Source organism: Nyctereutes procyonoides, unplaced genomic scaffold, assembly GCF_905146905.1.
Source record: "Nyctereutes procyonoides isolate TBG_1078 unplaced genomic scaffold, NYPRO_anot_genome, whole genome shotgun sequence".
Taxonomy (NCBI): Eukaryota; Metazoa; Chordata; class Mammalia; order Carnivora; family Canidae; genus Nyctereutes; species Nyctereutes procyonoides.
Window position 1 is genome coordinate 56,687,337 of NW_026575140.1, and position 20,238 is coordinate 56,707,574.

Genomic DNA, 20,238 nt, shown 5'->3' on the forward strand with positions numbered 1-20,238 from the left:
ACACAAACAAATCAATCTTTTCAGACAGTTGCGGGTGGGGCTGGGAGACGCAACAGGGCGGTGTGTCAGCATGACTGGCGGTGGGGTGATGTTAGGTCTGGTGGTCAGGGAAGGCCCCTAGGGGGAGGTGCCAGCCAGTTGAGACCCAGATGACTGAACAAACCCACTGAAACAGCCTGGTGCTGGTGGGGTGGCAGGTGCCACAGACCATGTGTTCAAGGAACAGAGAGAAAGCCAGGATGGCTGGGGTAAGGTGACTGAAGGGTGGATAGGAGAGAGTCATGCATAGTCCTGAAGTCCGTAGTACGTCCTTGGATTTATTCCTTTTTCTTTGAAGATCTTATTCATTTATTTATTCATTCATGAGACACAGAGAGACAGAGACACAGGCAGAGGGAGAAACAGGCTTTCTGTGGGGAGCCCGATGCGTGCGGGACTCGATCCCAGGACTCCAGGGATCACTCCCTGAGCTGAAGGCAGACACTTAACCACTGAGCCACCGAGACACCCCTTGATTTGATTCTAAGGGCAACATCGTGTTACGCTCTGGTGAGTTTTAAGCAGGAGAGTGACCCCATTTGATTTTTTTTCTGTGTCCTAGGGAGGTGGGGCTTGCCTTGCAGGACTTGGGGTGGGGTAAGCAGGGGGTGCCTCAGCAGCAAGGACTCAGCTTCCTGTGTGGGTGGCCATTGCAAGCCAACTCAGCAAGCTCGCATCCTTCCCAGAGACCTCCCCTGCTCCCTGGTCCACCCCAGGTCCAGGAGAACCAGTTCTTCAGCCCAGTGAGCACCTACCCAGAGGCACGCAGTGTCCACGTTTTGGCCCTAAGTGGGGAGTGCCCCATCTGCGTTCTCATGCCTGGTCCCATCCATGTCCCCAGCCACGTTTGCATCCCTACCATCCTCCACTGTGCCTGTTTCTTTTAGGGACCTAATTCCCAACTCCAGACTCTTGCCCTCGTCAAACCATCACTCAACAGCCATCACTCCTGCTATTTTGGAGGGTAAAAACAGATTGGCAGAGGGAGACCTTATTGAGATTGTGTTATGATTTGAGAAGGCAGCTTCTGGGGGATGGAGATAGATCCCCACGGTTTGTGGTGACACCCAAACACTTCTACACCATTAGCTCCCTGCTCCGCTTCCCCAAATTCCCCTTGCAGGCCCTCTCGTGTCCCTGCCTCCTCCACACACTCCACTGTGTGATTTTACCACTGGATTAGAAGGTCAAGGCGGGCATCTCACCCCCACTGCCCAGGAGTCTGGTCCCAGAGGGGCCTGCAAGTGCCACTTCCCAAACTCCTAGGCCTCAATCCCCAGGCCACCCCGCCCAGCCCAGCTCCTCACCAAGATAAGCAGCCCCCTGGGGCACAGTCTCAGGAAAGGGGAGTGGCGCTACAAGGTCAGAGGAGGCTGGGAGAGCTGCCCTGCGTGGAATTTGTATTTTATGATGCAAATTTGCACCATCAGGCTCCTAGCATCCCCCCCCCCCCCCAGAGTCATCTGTGTGGCTGAGCAGAGCCCAGGAGGGCAGGCCCGACCTGCCTGACAGCTCCTGTCCTCAGCCCAGGGCAGCCCTGTGCCCTGGCAGATGAGACAGCCCTGCCAGTCACCTGGCACAGGCATGACTACCCCCAGCCTTCTCCCCAGGCCAACCCCACCCCCACCCCATCCCCTTAACCCATTCCTCTCCCCTCCACATTGCTACCCACACCCCACCCCTGCCTGGTGCTTACCCTCCTTGAGCTCTCCTCTCTGAGTCTCCCCCTAATCCAACACCATCTCTGATGCACTTCGCAGCCCTGACCTGGTCCTTGTCACACCAGCCCACCCAACCATTAGGAACCATGTTTGGGGCGACTGGGGGGCTCAGTCCAGTAAGCATTTGCCTTTGGCTCAGGTCATGACCCCAGGGTTATGAGATGGAGTCCTGGATCGTCTGGCATCGTCCCATATCAGGCTCCCTGCTCCGTGTGGAGCCTGATTCTTCTGTCTCTCTCTGCCGGCCGTTCCCCGTTCTTGTACTCTCTCTCTCTGTCAAATAAATAAATAAAATCTTAAAAAAAAGAATCATATTTCAAGAGTCTCCCAGGTGCCAGGTACTGTGCCAGGAAGTGGGGAGAAAACCCAACCAAACGACAGACATTCTAGCTGGGAAGATGGGCATCAATCAAAAATCTTAGCCATAAATAGTTAAATTTGGCCTTCTTTGATGAAGCCATTATCTTTTTTTTTTTAAGATTTCATTTATTTATTCATGAGAGACACACAAAGAGAGGCAGAGACACAGGCAGAGGGAGAAGCAGCCTCCATTCAGGGAGCCTGACGTGGGACTCGATCCCAGGTCTCCAGGATCACACCTGGGCCAAAGGCAGGCACTAAACCACTGAGCCACCCAGGGATCCCCAATGAAGCCATTATCAATCTAAGATCAGAAGGGAAGAGGAAACTAAACCAGGTCTAGGACGCAGAGTGGGACAGCATGTGCAAGGGCCCTGTGGTTGGAAGGAGGGGGTGCTTTGACTTCACTTCCTTGGTGCCTTTACTCAAAAGTCCCCTTGTCAAAGGCCACTTTCCTGACCCCTCTCTACCTAAGGTTTGCTCTCTCATACTTTACAATTGCCTTTCTTCCTTTGTTTTTTCTCTCCAGCGCTTAATCACTATTTAATATAATATTTTATTGATTTTATTAGCAGGCTGTACTGTCTGTTTCCTCCACTACAATGCAAGCTCCGGGAGGAAGGGCGGGGATTTGCTTTGGGTACAGGGCACACTTAGGGCCTGACCTAGGGCCTGCTGGGCACACAGCAGGGGCTCTGTTAGCATCTGGAGCTGGTGAATGGAAGGCACCCAGGGGGAGCAAAGGGGACAGTGGTCGGGGACAGACCTCAGAGACAGGCCACAGGAGCTAAGGGAATGGATGAGGTCATTATCTAGAAGGTCAGAAGGAGCCACGGCCAGGCCTGAGCTGGAGTTGGACGGGGTGGGGGTGTCATTTCACTCCCCATCTCCAATCACATCCGTGTCCCTAATTCAGCTCACCCTGAATTGCAACCTCATCCCCATTCCTCCCCCAATCCAGAACCTACTGGAATCTTCTCTCCATCTCATAATCCCAGCCCTCTTTGGCTCTAAGTTGGCCCTGGGCATTGTGTGACCTTCCCTCAATGGTGGCCAAAGGGTGACACCTCAGCAGGGGCCTGGGCTGGTGCTTCCTGGTTGGCAGGAGCTGCCTCCGGGAGGCAGGAGAGAGGGCAGGTCCGAGGGAGCCCAGTGGGTGGGAGACCCCTTATTCTCCTTGAGAGTAGAACTCCCACCTTCTCTCCTAATCTACTCAGGGTCCTGACACCAAGTCAGCTCGATCCTGGGGCCTCGGCCCTAGCCACTCCTCATGGCCCCACCTCAGTGATTCTATCCCAAAAGCACCCCCGACCCCGACCCCAACTCCCTTCCTGCTCTGGATTTTCTGCAGAGCACATAATATCCAAGCCCACCACAGACAAAACGCTTGTCCCCTTCTCGCCCATCTGCAGTAGTTCTGTGAGCACTTCATTTTTTCTCCACATCTGCAGTGCCTAAAACAGAACCTGGAATGCTGGGTGCTCCCTGAACTTCTCCTGAAGGAACGAAGGCAGAAGGAAGCAATGATTTAGTTCTGAACCCACTCAATTCTGTTAGGATTGTGCTACAGATTATATGTCCGCCCCTTGGCTTACTTCTTGTGGTCCCAGTTTCTCTGCAATTGTCACTACTGTCGTTTGTACATCCGTCCCTCATCTCAGCTGATCCTGGTCCTGCTGGAAGGGACGGCACCCTCTCCCCCAGCCCTGATCACCGTTCCCTGGAGCCTCTCTGCTCCCTACAGCCCAAGCTCCACTTGGGCATTTACCACTCTTCGTCTCAAGGGCTCTGGGCCCTGGGACAGGAGGGGGACAGGCTGGCCCCATGTGCTGTGCCCCATGTGCTGGCCCCCACCCACTGCGTGTAAGGGGGTAACCCGCTGCCCAGGGATCTGTTCAGCAGGGGTGTCCGGTGCTGCAGCCCATGGGGGCGGGCAGGAGGAAGGCGCTTATTAGGGTGATAAAGATCTGGGGGCCCCACCCAGCCCTGTCCCCTCACTTCCCTGGGGCCCCGGCTCAGGCCAGACTGGCTCCCCCACCCTGAAGCCTCCTTCATCGAGGCATGTTCCATCCACCCTCTCAGAAGCCAGCCCAGCGCTGCGCTGTCTGCTGTCCCTCCCCGTGGCTCCTGGAGGCCTGGCGGCTCCCCTGCGACTTTGCCCCGCCCCGCTCCCCACTCCCCGCCTCTCCAGGCTCCTGGCTGCCCGTGGGCCAGACGTCCCTGCCTCACCTCTCCCTCTGGGAGACTGGCCCCGTCCACCTCCCTGCGTCCAGCTTCCCCTGCCAGGCCTGGGCCCCCCCGTGTGGCCCTCCACCCCAACCCACGGTGTCCAGACTCAAGCCCTCCCTCGTACCCCCTAAAGAGCAGCCATGGCCACCTACAAAGTCAAGGTGGCCACGGGTACCGACCTCTTGTCGGGCACGATGGATTCCATCTCACTGACCATTGTGGGGACCCAAGGAGAGAGCCATAAGCAGCTGCTGAACCATTTTGGGAGAGACTTTGCAACTGGGGCGGTGAGTATGTGCGTGTCTGTGTGAGTGTGTGTGTGTGAAGTGTGTGAGTATGGTGTGCAGTGTGTGTATGTATACAGCATACATATGTGTGTGTGTCTGTGCACGTGTGTCTGTGTGGTATATGTGGTCTGTGAATGTGCGTGTGTAATGTGTGTGGTGCGTGTGAGTCTGTGTGTGGTGTGTGCATGTGTGTGGTATATGTATGTGTGATACACGTGGATGTGTGTGTTATATATACGTGAACGTGTATGTGGTATGTGGCATGAGTGTGATGAGTGTGAGTGTGGTGTGGTGTATGCGTCTGTGTATGTATGTCTGAATGTTTGGTATGTGTGTATGTATGTGTGGTGTGAGTGTATGTGATGTGTGTATGTGATGTGTGTGTATGAGTGTATGTGATGTGTGTGTGGCATGTGAGTGACGTGTGCAGTGTGGGAACATGGGGCATGTGAGTGGGAGTGACTGTGTGTGGTGTGTGGTGTGTGTGGTCTATGTATATGTGTGTGTGGTATATGAATGTATGTGTGCATGAGTGCATGTGTGGTGTGAGGGTATGTACGTGTTTGTGTGTGCTGTGTGTGTATGGGTTGTATGTGTGTGTGTACTGTGTGTGAGTGTGTGTGTGTGTGTGTGTGTCGGGGAGCATGAGGTGGGACGGAGGTGTGCAGGGGAGGGAGGCCATGGGCAGGAAGAGATGGGGCACTATGAAGGACTCTGAAAACTGTGGCTTCAGGGGGGCTGTGGATGCCCTCCCCCCAGACGAGGCTCCCAGCAGTCCCTGCTCTGGCACCTCTCACCCCTTTGTGGTCACTTCTCTTTTTTTTTTTAATATTTTTTTAAGATTTTATTTATTTTTAATTTTTTTAAAATTTATTTATGATAGTCACAGAGAGAGAGAGAGAGAGAGAGAGAGAGAGAGAGAGAGAGGCAGAGACACAGGCAGAGGGAGAAGCAGGCTCTGTGCAGAGAGCCTGACGTGGGACTCGATCCAGGGTCTCCAGGATCACGCCCTGGGCTGTAGGCGGCGCTAAACCGCTGCACCACCGGGGCTGCCCTTTGTGGTCACTTCTCATCTCTCCCACCCTGTCTCACCTCATCTCATCTCTCTTCTTCTTCATCACTCTCTCCCTTCCTCATCCCTCCCCATGTCCTCTCCCCATCCCTCATCTCTCTCATTTCAGGCCCCCTCTCCCTCGGGCCTTCTCCCCACATCCCTCCCCACAGCCTCTCCCTCTCCCTCATCCCTCTCTGTCCCATTCTCAGTCTTCCTAAGTTAACTTGCATCACAACTGGCTTAAAAGCACATGGGATTATCTGTGATTTAAAATGGCATCAGACCAGCCTGTCCAGTGGCACCTGCCAGCTCCACAATGGAAGGTGCTCTTTGCCACCCCTTGGCCCTGATTCTCAGTCAGGTCCAGCCACCTGCTGCTATGTCATCTTAGTAGGTCACTCTGCCCCTATGGCCATGTCTGTATCTCCACATCTTCATTGATAAGGAGGAGGAAAGGGGGTTGGCTGCACCACCTCTGTCCATCTAAGACTGTAGGAGGTCTGGGGGGCCCAGGACCCCACTTGGGCATCTTTGTAGACCTGCCCCTGGGGGCCTGCATGGCTTCCGCAGCCTCAGGTGGCTGAGAATGGGACCTGAGGAGGGTGCCTAGGAATAGGGGGGTATTGGTGTCCTGCTCAGCCCTGGGTAGATGGACCCAGCAGGTGACCCCCCACCAATGGAGGGGGGCAAGTGTCCTGCTCAGCCCTGGGTAGGTGGGCCCTGTAGGTGCCGGCCCATTGGAGAGGAGAGCCCAGCGATTGGGTCTCCAGGGAGCAGACCCTGGGTGAGGGGCCAGACAGGTGGGGGTCCTGGCACTCATTGAGGCCTGTACCCACCAGGTGGATGAGTACACCGTCCGCTGCCAGCAGGATCTGGGGGAGCTCATCATCATCCGCCTGCACAAGGAACGCTACTCCTTCCTACCCAAGAACTCCTGGTACTGCAACTACGTGCAGATCTGTGCACCCGACAGCCGCATCTACCACTTCCCCGCCTACAGGTGGATGGATGGCTACGAGACCCTGGCCCTCAGGGAGGCTACAGGCAAGCCCTGAACACCCCACCCCTGCCGCCAGGCCCCCCGACTCCCACATGGCTGTCCCCTGCCGGGTCCAGTCATTCTGGGGCCAGCCCTGTGGGAACTCCTGGGACCACCTGCCACCCTCACACATCACCCTCAGTCACTGGCCCTGCAAGACCCCAGCATGAGGCTGCACCCTGTAGGGACAGAAATGAGGGCAGCCGAGGGCCACCCTCAGGACCTCAGGTCTCGGCTGAAGACAAGCGCACTCTCTACCAGCTCCCCCTGCAGTCCTGCCACTGCCCCCCCACTCCTTTGGGATGGGCACACCTGCCAGGCTACAAAGACCCCTGGCTGCTCTGAGTACAGCCTGGGGGAGGGGGTCTGTTCACGCCAAATAGCATGTGTTGCCACTACAGCAAGACTCCTCGGTACTCCAGCGGGGTCTGTTCCTGCAACAGGATGCCTTGTCCCTCTGACAGGACTCGCCCCCGCCACCAGCTCCTGCCTGTTCTGTTCAGAAGCCCTGTTCAGAAGTCCACCTGGGTGGGACTGTGGTTGTTGGCGCATTAACAGGAGGCTTGGCACCTTATTATAAGAGCCCTGGGTCTCCAACCGGGCAGTCTTTAGAAGGCTGGGGTGCTCTGTGGCTCCAAGGGCCTCTGTACTCCTCCATCAGGACACCTGATGTCTCTAATGGGACTCACTGCTGTTCCAAGGGGCCCCCCTTCACCCAGTAAGGCTCCATCCCGGCCCAGTGGGAGCACCTGTTGATTGTAGACTGGGTGTTCTTTAGCGTCTGGTCAGGGCTGCTGGCTATTATTCTGGTCACTTGGCTACTCCCTTGGAAAAGGGACAGGGACTCTCAGCTTCGTGTGCCCACCCCCGCCACAGTCTTTGTCTGGCGGGCTTGGGTCGGCGTCCTAACAGGTGGCATCTGGTCCTCTTTTGTCCCCTTGGCTCTACCACCCAGCTTCTGTTGGCCTCCGTCAGGGTGGGCAGGAGGGGAGGGCACAGCCAAAGGGGTCTGGGGGTTGGAGATGCGTCCTTCCAGCAGCTGACCAGTCTCTTGCACTTGTTGTTTCCCCAGGAGTGGGGACACAGAGTCTGAGCTGGGGACAGAGGCGGGGGGCAGAATGAGGCAGGGCTGGAGGAGGATGGGGAGGCCAGGGGGAGATCCCCCCCCCTTGGGGTGGGGGGGATGCAGAGCATCATCCCACAGCGGCAGATCTGAGTAGCAGTGAAGCAGGGGAAGGGCAGGATGATGCGGGGTGTTGGTGCAGGAATGGCGCTGGGTGGAGCAGCTGTCCTGCAACAGCAGGGCCAGGAGGCTTGAGTCACCTACTGGGCCCTGTAAGGAGTCCGCCACCCCCCTAGGGGAAGCTGAGCTGCATCTCTGGCTTGCACAACACCAGGGGGCACTGTTCACCCGGAACACAATGTGAGCTGAGGCAGATGGAGGAAGGGGAAGGGGTGGAGAGGGCCTCAAAGAAAGGGATGGGGCTGCCAGCCAGGACCTGGACAGAGATGGGCCGGGTGCGGATCTCTGCTCCACCCCCTACTTGCTGGACAGCTGGGTCTACTTCTGAATTATTATTATTACTTATTTATTATTATTTAATTCACTCACGAGAGACACACAGAGAGGCAGAGACACAGGCAGAAGGAGAAGCAGGCTCCCTGTGGGGAGCCCGATGCAGGACTCGATTCCGGAACCCCGGGATCCTGCTCTGAGCCGAAAGCAGATGCTCAACCGCTGAGCCACCCAGGTGCCCCTACTCTTGAATTCTAAGCCTCAATGTTCTCCTCTATAAAATGGGGCTAACAGCAGAGCCTACGTCATATGGAGGACGTGAGAATCCAGGTACATAGCCTCTAAAAGTTTTAGGTTTTTTTTTAATTTTTTTTATTTATGATAGGCACACAGTGAGAGAGAGAGAGGCAGAGACACAGGCAGAGGGAGAAGCAGGCTCCATGCACCGGGAGCCCGACGTGGGATTTGATCCCGGGTCTCCAGGATCGCGCCCTGGGCCAAAGGCAGGCACCAAACCGCTGCGTCACCCAGGGATCCCCAGTTTTAGGTTTTTAAAAAAGATTTTATTTATTTATTTGAGAGAGAGCACACACAAGCTGGGGGAGGGGCAGAGGCAGACTCCCTGCAGAGCAAGGAGCTAGAAGCAAGACTCGATCCCAGGACTCCGGGGTCATGACCTGAGCCAGAGGCAGATGCCTAACCACCTGAGCCACCCGGGAGCCCCTAACAGGAGCTTTAAAAGGCTTACCAACTCTTGGTGGTTGTGGATGGTGGGTGAGTGGTCAGAAGCAGACTGCCTTGGATCAAATCCCAGCGCATGCTCTCTTTCTGGGTAACATTGGCTGTTTTCTCCTAGTAAAGCAAACACCATGATATCATCCCTTAGCTGAAATTTTTGGGGTCGAGGATGTCTCAAAATTCAGATTTCAGGGGCACCTGGGTGGTGCAGTGGCTTAAGCATCCAACTCTTGGTTCGGGTCAGGTCATGACCTCAGGGTCCTGGGATAGAGCCCTGCATCACGTTCCCTGCTCAGCGGGGTGCCTGTCATTCCCTCTCCCTCTGCCCCTCCCCCTGCTCATGCTCTTGCTCATGCTCTCTCTCCCAAATGAATAAATTTTAAAAAGAGAGAAATGCAGATTTCATTTAGAATATGCGTGTATATATACATCTATATCTGCCGATTGCATTCACACAGTCCACACATTACATGATGTACCCACCAGGGTACCCCTAGTCAACTCTGGCAGAAACCACCAATGGCTACACCAAGTGAGTTCAGTAAGAACTGTGTATGGCCTCTGGTAAATTCAGAGTAGGTTTTGCTGACCGAGGAATTTGGGCCAAAGGTGTGAGAAAAACAAAGTTGATTTCTATGGGCTTCCTGGTTTTGGAATTGTGGAGATGGGATCGCAGGCTTATATATAAGGGTCACCTGCCTTGTGAGGTCATTACTGGGTGGTCATCAGAGTGTCCAGAAAGTGCCTGGTGCCTCTGACTTGCCACACAACTGCTCTTGATTGATGTTTTAGTGGGGCCAGAAGAGGGGTTCCCTCACAGCAGCAAGCCTCGCTCCAAGGGTAGTGAGCGGGAGGAGGGTGCTCTTTGATCCTTCTGAGTTTTGGGGAGGACACATGCCCCCCTCCCCTAAGCCCTCCCCATCCTTGTCTGTGGAACTCCAGAGCCTTGTCTGTGGAACTACAGGGCAGGAGCTGAAGTCTGATCCTGGAATTCAGGCAGGGCTGGGGTCAGACCCTGAGCCTCCTCTATGGTCTCCCCTGCAGGAAAGACGAGAGCAGAAGACACACTCCCCATCCTTCTGGAGCACCGACAAGAGGAGATCAGAGCCAAGCAGGACTTCTACCAGTGAGGGCAGGGCGGCGGGGGCTGCGGGAGGCCCGGTGGCGGTGGCGGGGAGTGATGCCTTGGCCTTCCTTCCTGGGGCTGGAGCACCAGGGCCCACCCACTCCCTTCTCTTTGCAGCTGGAGGGTGTTCGTTCCTGGCCTGCCCAACTACGTGCATATCCCCAGTTACCGCCCTCCTGTCCGGAGAAACCCCAACCGGCCTGAGTGAGCACCTGCGGCTGCCCTGGGGCCCCTCCCGTGGCAGATCCCTGGGCAGGGATCGAGGGTGCACCCCTGCACTCCCTGCCCCCCACCCCCACCCTGCGCCTGGCCCCAGGTGCCTGGCCCCAGGTGCCCGGCCCCAGCCCTGCACTCCTTCTTACAGGTGGAACGGCTATATCCCCGGCTTCCCCATTCTCATCAACATTAAGGCCACCAAGTTCCTGGACTCAAATCTCCGCTTCTCCTTCATCAAGACCGCCTCCTTCTTCTTCCGTCTGGGGCCCATGTGAGTGCATGAGCGAGGGGCAGTGTGGGCACCTGCAGGGCACCTCTGTCCCTGCTCCACCGCAGCCCCCGCAGAGGTGGCTGCCCAGACCCCTGGACACAGAAGGACCGGAGCGGTGGGGCCGGAACCCCGAGGGCCAGAGCAGAGAGGGCAGCCTGTCTGATCCCCTACCCCTTGAACCCCGTCTCCTAGGGCACTGGGCTTCAAGCTCCGCGGCCTGGTGGACTGCAAGCAGTCGTGGAAGAGGCTGAAGGACATCAAGAAAATCTTCCCCGCCCACAAGTCTATCATCTCCGGTACCGGGGCGGGGGCGGGGCACGGCGGAGCGGGCCAGAGGCGGGACGGGGCACGGGCAGCGGGACCCCAGGAGCCAGCCGGGCGGACACAGGGCCCTAATGGGCGGCTGGGCGGGCGCGCCCTCTGGCGGCCTCGGGCTCACCGAGATGCTCAAGGGGAGGTGGGGACTTCCTGGCGCCGGTGGTCTTCGTCCTGGGCCCAGGGGGACCCGGCCGCGTGGTGACGCCCGCGTGGTCTCCCACCCAGAGTACGTGGCCGAGCACTGGACAGAGGACAGCTTCTTTGGGTACCAGTACCTCAATGGCATCAACCCAGGCCTGCTGCGCCGCTGCATGCAGATCCCTGACAAGTTCCCGGTCACAAATGACATGGTGGCCCCGTTCCTGGGTGAGGGGACGTGCCTGCAGGCGGAGCTGGAGGTGAGGCCTGAGCCGGTGGAGATCTCTCCCTCCCTGGCCCCCGGTCTCTCCACTCCCACCTTTGCCATCTGCAGAGTCCCATCTGCGGCTGTACTCCCCACAGGGGTCCTCACCCAACCCTGCATTTGGGGGACCAGGATGACCGTCGCCCGAGGTGTGGGTCACAGGTGCACCATGTTGGTGCCCACCTGCCCTCTCATTGCGGCCCTCTTCCAGAAGGGGAACATTTACCTGGCGGACTACCGCATCTTGGACGGCATCCCCACCATCGAGCTCAACGGGCGGAAGCAGCATCACTGCGCCCCCCTCTGCCTGCTGCACTTTGGCCCCGAAGGGAACATGATGCCCATCGCCATCCAGGTGCCTAGAATGCAGGCCTGGGGCCGCCGTGTGAGCACATTGCCAATACAAGATGTGTGTGTGTGTACCTGTTTGTGCCTGTGTGAGTGTGCATATCTGCATGCTTGTGTGTGTCCACGTGAGTGTACATCCTTGTGTGTGCATCTGAGGATGCGCATATGTTTATGGATGTCCCTGCTTGTCCCTGCATGTGCGCATCATTGTGCTACCACCGTGTGCTTGGTGCCCGTGCATGAACTTGGGTTCCCGTGGCTGCCCTTGTGTGCAAGTCCCCGTATGTGTAGAGTATGCGTGCTGTGTATATACGCGCACACATGACCAGATGGGAATGTGCTTGCTTTGCTCGAGCTGTTGTCTTTGGGTCCATTCATCCAGTTACTTGATAAACCAGCTCCTGCTGTGGGCCAGGCCTCTGCTGGAAAGATACTGGGCTAAGCGGACTTAGCCGCTGCCTTGACAGTGGCCTGGCATGAAAGGGGAATGAGGTGCTGTGTTCCCAGAGGTCTCCACCAGTGTCACGTCCAAATTAGAGAGAGGCACCCGTGTGGACCGGGGGTGGGGGTGGGATCAGCCAAGCCCCCGATGCTCCTGGCTCATTAATAGAATACCAAAAGCTAGATTGCAGCGACTCTCTCTGCCCCGGGGGTCTGGGAGCCCTAGTGCAATGCACACACAGCTTGCACAGCTGAATGTGGTGCCTGTGGAGTTGAAATAAGAAAGTTTTCTCAAAGAAGGCAACTTGCGAACTGCTTCTTGAATGAATGGGAGCTGAGAGAGGCAGAGAGAGGGAGAGGAGGAAGCAACTACAGGCAGAGGGGAGAGCAAGAGAAATGTGAAGAGAGAGGGCAGTGCCCTGGTGTGCTCAGGGGACCAGAAGGCCTAGAGTGCACAGAGTGGCTCACTCTTCTCTGCCTCCTTCTCTCAGTGGGGGCCCTTGTGCGGGTGTGTGCCTCTGCCCTCACCTAACTCTCCATCCTTCCCCATCCCCAGCTCAGCCAGACCCCTGGACCCGACTGTCCCATCTTCCTGCCCAGCGACTCGGAATGGGACTGGCTGCTGGCCAAGACGTGGGTGCGCTACGCCGAGTTCTACTGCCACGAGGCCATCTCCCACCTGCTGGAGACGCATCTCATTGCGGAGGCCTTCTGCCTGGCCATGATGAGGCAGCTTCCCATGTGCCACCCCCTGTACAAGGTATGGATGTGGCCTCAGGACCCCCCCACCCCAGAAAGGCACCTGGCTCACTCAGCAGTCAGGGGGGCCCCAGGGAGACTTGGGGAGGCAGCTGGGGACCCACGAGGGAGGGTTTGAGTGGGGCCCCCCAAAGCGAGAGGGTCTGATACTGCACAAGGCAGAGGTGGGTGGGTGCTAGGTCCTTTGGGGCTAACTGTGGTCCTCCCTCCTCATCCTCCTGCTTCCTCCCAAGCTCCTCATCCCCCACACCCGGTACACCATCCAGATCAACAGCATCGGGCGGGCCCTCCTCCTCAATGAGGGGGGGCTGTCAGCCAGGGTAAGACTCCTGCCCCAACCCCAGCAAGACATCTGCTGCCCTTCTGGGCCTTTGCCCTTAGACTAAAAGTAGGATTTCCCACTTGCCTTCAGATCACAAGGGGGCATGGTGTGTGTGGACCAGTGGAAGTGGGTGCTGTGCCTATGAGGGTGCACTGGGGTGCTGGCCCAGAGTGGGGGAGCTCCTGGGGCTGGGGCTGGGGGAGCACTCACTGGGTGTGTGCGGTGGGTGCAATCCTCAGAGGGGAGGCCCTGCCAGGACGCTGCTGGCCTCAGTGGCTGCATCCCCCCAAACAGGGCATGTCCCTGGGTCTGCAAGGCTTTGCTGAGGTGATGGTGCGGGCTCTGTCAGAGACAACCTACGACAGCCTCTACCTCCCCAATGACTTCGTGGAGCGCGGGGTCCAGGACCTGCCAGGATATTACTACCGCGATGACTCCTTGGCAGTGTGGGACGCACTGGAGAGGTGAGGCTGGGCAGGCAGCAGGGTGAGTGCCCTGGGATGTTGCGGCTCCAGGGCAGCCGAGGCCAGAGCATCCAGGGGGAGGTGGGAGGACCTGTGCTGGGGAGGGAGAGGATGCAAACTGAAGCCTGTCCCTGGTCAGGTACGTGACAGAGATCATCACCTACTATTACCCATGTGATGCGGCTGTGGCAGGTGACCCGGAATTGCAGTCCTGGGTGCAGGAGATATTTAAGGAGTGCCTCCTAGGGCGTGAGAGCTCAGGTATGGGCCTGGGTGCCGGGCACCCGCAGGGACCTGGGGCTTAGGGGTGGGTCCTCCCAGATCATGTCAAGCTGGGGGCAGAGGGAGCCAAATCTCAAGAGAGGCTGGGGAAGGAAAACTGTGTGAACTCAGAGCCTCTGGGGCAGGGTCATCTCTCGGGAGACCTGGGGGGCCCCCAGTCCCTCACCCTGAAACGAGCCTTTTTGGCCTGAGAAATGAGCTCAAACAGGAAAGAGTAGAGTGTTCTGGAGGCCAGGGAGCTGGTGGGCTCCAGCAGGACGGGGAGCATCCTGGAGTCAGGCCGCTCAGGCACCACCCAGCAAATATTTAGTGAGCATTTATGTTGTGACAAATGCTGTGCTGGTTACTGGGAGGCAAAGGGAATGAGACGGGAGAGGTGCCTGCCTTCAAGTCTCAGGGGGTGGGAGGGTGGTCCACTCAGTAGAGGGGCAGGTATGTTATCTTAGGACTGCTACAGTGCAGGGTGGGGTGGGTGGGGTGGGGGTGCATAGGAGCCAGAGGAGGCACCTGGCCCAGCTGGAGGAAACGGGGGAGAGCAGGGGGTTGCAGCATGCTAAGATCTGGCTGAGACCTAATCTAACATCTGGCTAGCACCTGCAGGGATGGGGAGGTTAGCCCGGAGGTGTTAGAGGTGGGGTTGGAGAGCTCTGAGTGGGAAGGCAGAGCGGGCAGGGGGAGTTCCGGGAGCTGCTTAGAGGTCCCTGCATCTGTGCTGAGGGTGGGAGTTGGCTGGGGCTCTCCAACGGGCTAAGCTAGGGCTAAGCTAAGGCTGAAGCACACGCAGCCGCCCTTCGCAGGCCTGGTTAGAGATGTTGGGATTACCCTGAGCACCAGAGGGTGCCATCGAGGTGGGTAGTGTGCAAGGAGATCAGTTTTGCACCAGCCAGGCTGCACCTTGCAGTTGGGAGACAGTTCAGGAAGCTGCTCTCTGTCTGGAACGGGGGTGACAGAAACCTGGCTAGGGTGGCAGTGGCAGGAAAGCAAAGGATTGCCGAGCTAGCCAGGAGATAGAGATAAATGACAAGCCTTGGACACTGGTTGGGGTTCAATGGTGGGTTTGGAGGGAGGGGCCAAGGATGACTTCCTGGTGTGGAGCTATCATAGCTCGGTGGGTGGTGGGTGTCATCCTGTGAGTTGGGGGCCTGGAGGGAGGAGTGGTTTGGGGAGGAAGACGATGGTGTTAGGCTTCTGGAACCTGGTGGCAATCGGAAGGAGAAACAAGCAGCTTGGTTACATGTGAGACCAAGAGCCAGGCTACTGGCGTGAATGCAGAGGCTCAGAAGAGTGTGTGTGTGTGTGTGTGTGTGTGTGTGTGTGTGTAGTGGGGTGTGTGTGGGTGAGGAACTTTCCAGGTCAGGAAAGCAGGGATTCCTCCAAAGCCTAGTGCCTCCTGTGTCCTGGGACCAGAGAGGCCCCCCTAAGGGAGCTGGAATAAAGATCTCAGGGCCCCACCTCAGGCAGGTGCCCTGAGCAGCCCTGGAGAACATCTGGCCGAGGACTTTGGGGGCTGCCTCCCAAGGCTTGTGCCCCGGACGGGGTGGGCGAGGTGAGTGGGGTTGGGTTGCGGTCACAGGAGGGCCAAGCAGGTGGAATGAATAGGCAGCACTACCCAGAAGTGGCCCCAAAGTAGGAGCAGGGGCAGGACAACGGGGTGGGGGTGGGGGGTGGGGGGTGGGGTGGGGACACACACAGACACACACACAGATACACACACACACACAGGACCTGGGCTTGCTGGCCCCTTCTGCTGGCCACGCGGGACCAGGGCAGGACTGACACCCTCTCCCTGCCCCCAGGTTTCCCGCAGTGCCTGCAAACCGTGCCGGAGCTGATCCGATATGTCACAATAGTCATCTACACCTGCTCCGCCAAGCATGCAGCTGTCAACACAGGGCAGGTGCCTGTGCTCCCCAGCCCCAGCCCCAGCCCCAGCCAGGCCTCCCCCCACGTCCCAGCCTTACCCTCCAGCTTGGTTTAAACCCCAGAGTCCCGGTGTGCTCGCTCTCTGACCCAGAACCCCTCCTCTACCCGTCCCCCCGCCCCCGCAGCTGGAGTACACTGCCTGGATGCCCAACTTCCCCTCATCCATGAGGAACCCACCGATGCAGGCCAAGGGGCTGACCACCCTGGAGAGCTACATGGACACGCTGCCGGATGTGAAGACCACGTGCATCACCCTGTTGGTGCTCTGGACACTCAGCCGGGAGCCCGACGACAAGGTGCCCCAGGGGGCCTCGAGGTGCAGGCAGGGGTGGGGGGGCTACTCTGAGTACAGGCAGAGGGAGGGCTGGGAGCTGGGGGCGGGTGACAGGAGAGGAGGTGTCCAGGGTGGGAGGCAGGGGCAGAGAGGGTGCTGCAGGGGCAGGGCAGACGGGTGGCTGGGGGGGTGGCAGCGGGAGGTCGCATCTGCCTGGTTCTGTGTCCGCAGCGGCCCCTGGGTCACTTCCCCGACATCCACTTCGTGGAGGATGCCCCGCGGAGGAGCATGGACACCCTCCGGCGGCGCCTGGCCCAGATCTCGCACAACATCCGCCAGCGCAACAAGTGCCTCCCGGTCCCCTACTACTACCTGGACCCGGTGCTGATAGAGAACAGCATCTCCATCTAGGCCAGCTCTCCCACCTCGCCTCTCCCCACCTGCACCTGTTTTCAAAAAACAAAAAAATTTTCATTTCAAACGTGCCTGGCCTGTCTGTGCACCTGGCCATTTACTGGGGGCCCCGTGGGGGTGCAGGCTGGGGCCATGCCATTCACCAGAGTGAATGGCTCAGGGCAGCACCAGGCCCTAGGTCCCACCCTCATGTCCCATGAGATGCAGGCCAGAAGGCTCTGGAAGGTGCTTGATACCCTGACCCCAGGCTCCTGAGTGAAGTGCTGGCAGGTGCCAAGGTGCTCCTGGGGAGGGCAGGAGAGAAGGCTAGGACCTCCACACCCTGCCATACCCAGGCCCTGTTTTTCAACCCAAAGCCATTCTGGTTCACCTTAAGAACCCCTACCTAGGGACCCAGACATGTGAGGATCCCAGTCCACCAGAAAATCTACCCAAGGACCAGCCCTGCCCACCTAGGCACTCAGACCACCCAAGACTAGTCCAACTTGAGATGTAAACTACTCATCTACCCAGGCAAAAGACCACCCTAAGCCCAGCCTACCAGAAACCTAGACCATCCAAGCCATGCTCGCTTTGAAACCCAGACAACCCTAAACTCCACCTATAATGGACCCCATAATACCCAAAACTACACCCCATCACCTACCAAAACCTACATCACTCCAGGCTCTGCCCACCCAGGAGCCCAGCCTGCTCAGCGCACCCTCCAAGTAACCTGTCCCCAAGATCCCTTCCTCACCCCAGGAACCTGAGAATCGACCCCTTCTGCTCCTACACTGGGCCTAGCTTATGGTTTCATTGCTGACATCCCGAAGGAGCACAAGGGCTTGGCATGTGGAGTTGATCTCAGGGACTGAATCCAACAGGTCTGTCTGGCATTTGGTGGTAGGTGGTGGTGGTGGTGGTGGTGGTGGTGGTTGTGGGAGGAGGGGTGGACTGCGTGGTGGTAGGAATATTGGGCATCCAGGCACTGAATTCAAGTTGATCCCTCAAACTCGGTAAGCACAGAGTTGTCAGTGCTCCTGTTATGTCCCTGTGACCCTGCTTATCCCCCCAGGTGTGGCACTGGCTCACCTGGCCACTGTCGGTGGCAGCGTGTTGGGCTGGGCAGTTGAGGATGGTCACGGGGAGACATCTGATGAGCTCCCCCCAGGGCAAAAGGGACCCATACATGGGGGTGGGGTAGAGATAACAGAGCTGAAACCCCAGGGCTGTAGGGTCTAGAGGGCAGAGGACAGGTGTGGACATCTCACTGGGGCTCACAAGTCTTAGGAAAAAACCTCCTGTAAGACTTCCCTGACCTAGGCCCACAGCTGTGTTTGGATTGGCTGCCAAGGTGTCTTATTTTTTCCTTTTTCAAGTTGAATTAATGGCCAACCCTTAAATCTTAGACAATGTCTGGTTTCTCTCGAAAATTCTAAAGACCTGGCTATAGTCATAGCTGGGTGGCCAATGTCCCCATCAGATAAGTAATTCTCCCCTGGCCGCAGTCCCCACCCACCTGTATCCCTTGCTCGTGCTGCTTGCAAGTGCTATAGGCACGTATTCCAGCCTCCTGAGGTAGAGCAAGCCACAGGGAAAGGTCAGATGCCAGGGCTCCTCTGCTGGGACCAGGGGATTGGATCCATCTGTGCCACCAGTTCCCAGAGGGCAGAGCTGATCTGCCTCACTCAGCCTGGCATCCAGCCTCAGCCATCCACTCATGAACCCATGTGGATCCGTGGGGTGCCCCTGAGGATTCAAGGGGACCTAGGGCGTGGGCTAGGCTCAAAGGGGCAGCATTTGGTTAGGGAGAGAGGGAGCATTGGGGTACCTGGCCTCCCCTGGCTCTAGTCTGTGCTGAGACAGAAGAATGGGGGAGGGGGACAGGCAGGTTCCAGAGGGGCTGAGACGCCACAGTGGACACTGCATTCCGTGTGGCCAACATGGAGCCGCGTGAGGCTAATGAGCAGGGCTGCCCTAAATCCCAAGGCCCAAGGAAGGTTGTCATGCAGATTAATGGCAGGAGATAGAGACCCACAGGGAGGCCATACCACCGGGGTGAAGGCCAGAGGTACATCCTGAAGGGGTCTTCTGTGGCGGAGATGCGGAAGGAAACCCTAGAGACTCTTCCTATTCACCTGAGGTTTGTTCTTATGGCATTACATTTAATTCTATTTTGGAAAGATTTTATTTATTTGATAGAGCACAAGCCAGGGGAGTGGCAGGCAGAGGGAGAGGGAGAAGCAGACTCCCCGCTGAGGGGCTCGATCCCAGGACCCTGGGATCACAACCCGAGCCGAAGGCAGACTCATGAGCCACCCCGGGTGCCCCACATTACATTTAATTCTAATAATAGCCTGTAAGATGGTGCTCTTCTAGTCCCTGTGTTCAGATGAAGAAAGAGACACAGAGAGATTAAGTGGCTTGCTCCAAGTCACACAGCAGAAAAGAAGAGGATGCAGGGGGGCGCCTGGGTGGCTCAGCAGTTGAGGGCCTGCCTTTGGCTCAGGGCGTGACCCTGGGGTCCTGGGATCGAGTCCCGCATCGGGCTCCCCACAGGGAGCCTGCTTCTCCCTCTGCCTGTGTCTCTGCCTCTCTCTCGGTGTCTCTCAGGAATAAATAAATGAAATCTTTGGGGAAAAAAAAAAAAAAGAGGAGGCAGGAAGGGGCTGTGAAATAAGTGTATTTGGGCAGAAGGGGCGGGGGAGCTCTCAGGCCCCGGGGCGAGAGGAAGGGGGCTACATCTTTGGGGACCAGCGCCACGCAGCCTTCCTGTTCTGTCCCAGCAACACTGACCGGTGAGCAGAGAGCCCCGCTGCTCAGGGCCAAACCTCAGCCGCTCCCGGGCCCCTACTCCGACCACTGGGCTCCGAGGCCTCCCCGGGCCCTGCTGCTCCATGAGCTTTCCCGGTGAACGGAGCCCAGCATGGGGCTCAGCGTTGATGTCCCAGTGTAGTAGAAACAGGGACAGCCAGGGTCAGAGGTTAGATGAGGCCGCCCCAGGGCCCCAGGACTCCAGGCACTGTGTGTGTGGGGTCCTTCCTACCTTGAAGAGGGGGTGGCCCAAGGGCAGCTACTGTACCTGCAGAGAAAGGAGGTCTCCGTCATAAAGTGGGTTCAAAGCAGATGAGTGAGCATCTCGCGTGCGCGCCAGGACCACTGAGTGGCGGACCCGGGTCTTGGCCGGGAGCCAGTCCTCAGCCACGTCCCTGGTTAGGAACATGGAGCTGTCTGGGCAGACATCTCAGTGGGCTGGAGTTGGGGGGGCAGTGTACAAAGGAAGGGTAGCATCAGGTGGAATCTGGCTGCAGAAAGTGCCCTCTGTTACCATGTCCATGGGGGCAAATCACCTGGTGGACTTCCCTACTAGCTGTGTCTCTTCGGGAAAGTTAACCAACCTCTCTGTGACTCAGGTTCTTCATGTATAAAGCGAGATTGATGGGGAAACCAGGGGGGCTCAGTCAGTTAAGCTCAGGTCATGATTCAGGGTCCCTGGATGGAGTCCTGTGTTGGGCTCCCTGCTCTGTGGGGAGTCTGCTTCCCAGAACCTCTGCCCCTCCTACTGCTTGTGCGTGCTCTCTCCCTCTCTGTCTCTCTAGTAAATAAATAAACAAATAAAATCTTAAAAAAAAAATAAAGTGAGGTCGATGACAATCATCCCTCCTTCCTTGGGTTGCTTTGAAAGATTACATGAGTTAAATCTAGGGAGGTG

General features: G+C 57.6%; 1 protein-coding gene across 1 annotated transcript; it reads left to right on the top strand.

The window, feature by feature from the left end:
• Positions 1-4,228: 4,228 nt before the first annotated feature.
• Positions 4,229-16,615, top strand: ALOX12B (arachidonate 12-lipoxygenase, 12R type). The gene is made up of 15 exons (XM_055304600.1): positions 4,229-4,636; positions 6,530-6,734; positions 10,028-10,109; positions 10,227-10,313; positions 10,474-10,596; positions 10,789-10,892; positions 11,140-11,312; positions 11,529-11,672; positions 12,663-12,866; positions 13,099-13,185; positions 13,482-13,651; positions 13,791-13,912; positions 15,730-15,830; positions 15,982-16,152; positions 16,362-16,615. Exons 1-15 carry the CDS (start codon positions 4,490-4,492, stop codon positions 16,539-16,541), a joined length of 2,100 nt encoding a protein of 699 aa, XP_055160575.1. The 5' UTR covers positions 4,229-4,489; the 3' UTR covers positions 16,542-16,615.
• The last annotated feature ends 3,623 nt before the right edge of the window (positions 16,616-20,238 follow it).

What these genes read in the sequence shown, in the direction of transcription:
- ALOX12B (XM_055304600.1), top strand. Translation starts at nt 4,490, where the DNA reads ATGGCCACCTACAAAGTCAAGGTGGCCACGGGTACCGACCTCTTGTCG. An exon ending in TGTGCCACCCCCTGTACAAG is followed by an intron (nt 12,867 to 13,098) that starts GTATGGATGTGG and finishes CTTCCTCCCAAG; the next exon opens with CTCCTCATCCCCCACACCCG. An exon ending in GCCGGGAGCCCGACGACAAG is followed by an intron (nt 16,153 to 16,361) that starts GTGCCCCAGGGG and finishes CTGTGTCCGCAG; the next exon opens with CGGCCCCTGGGTCACTTCCC.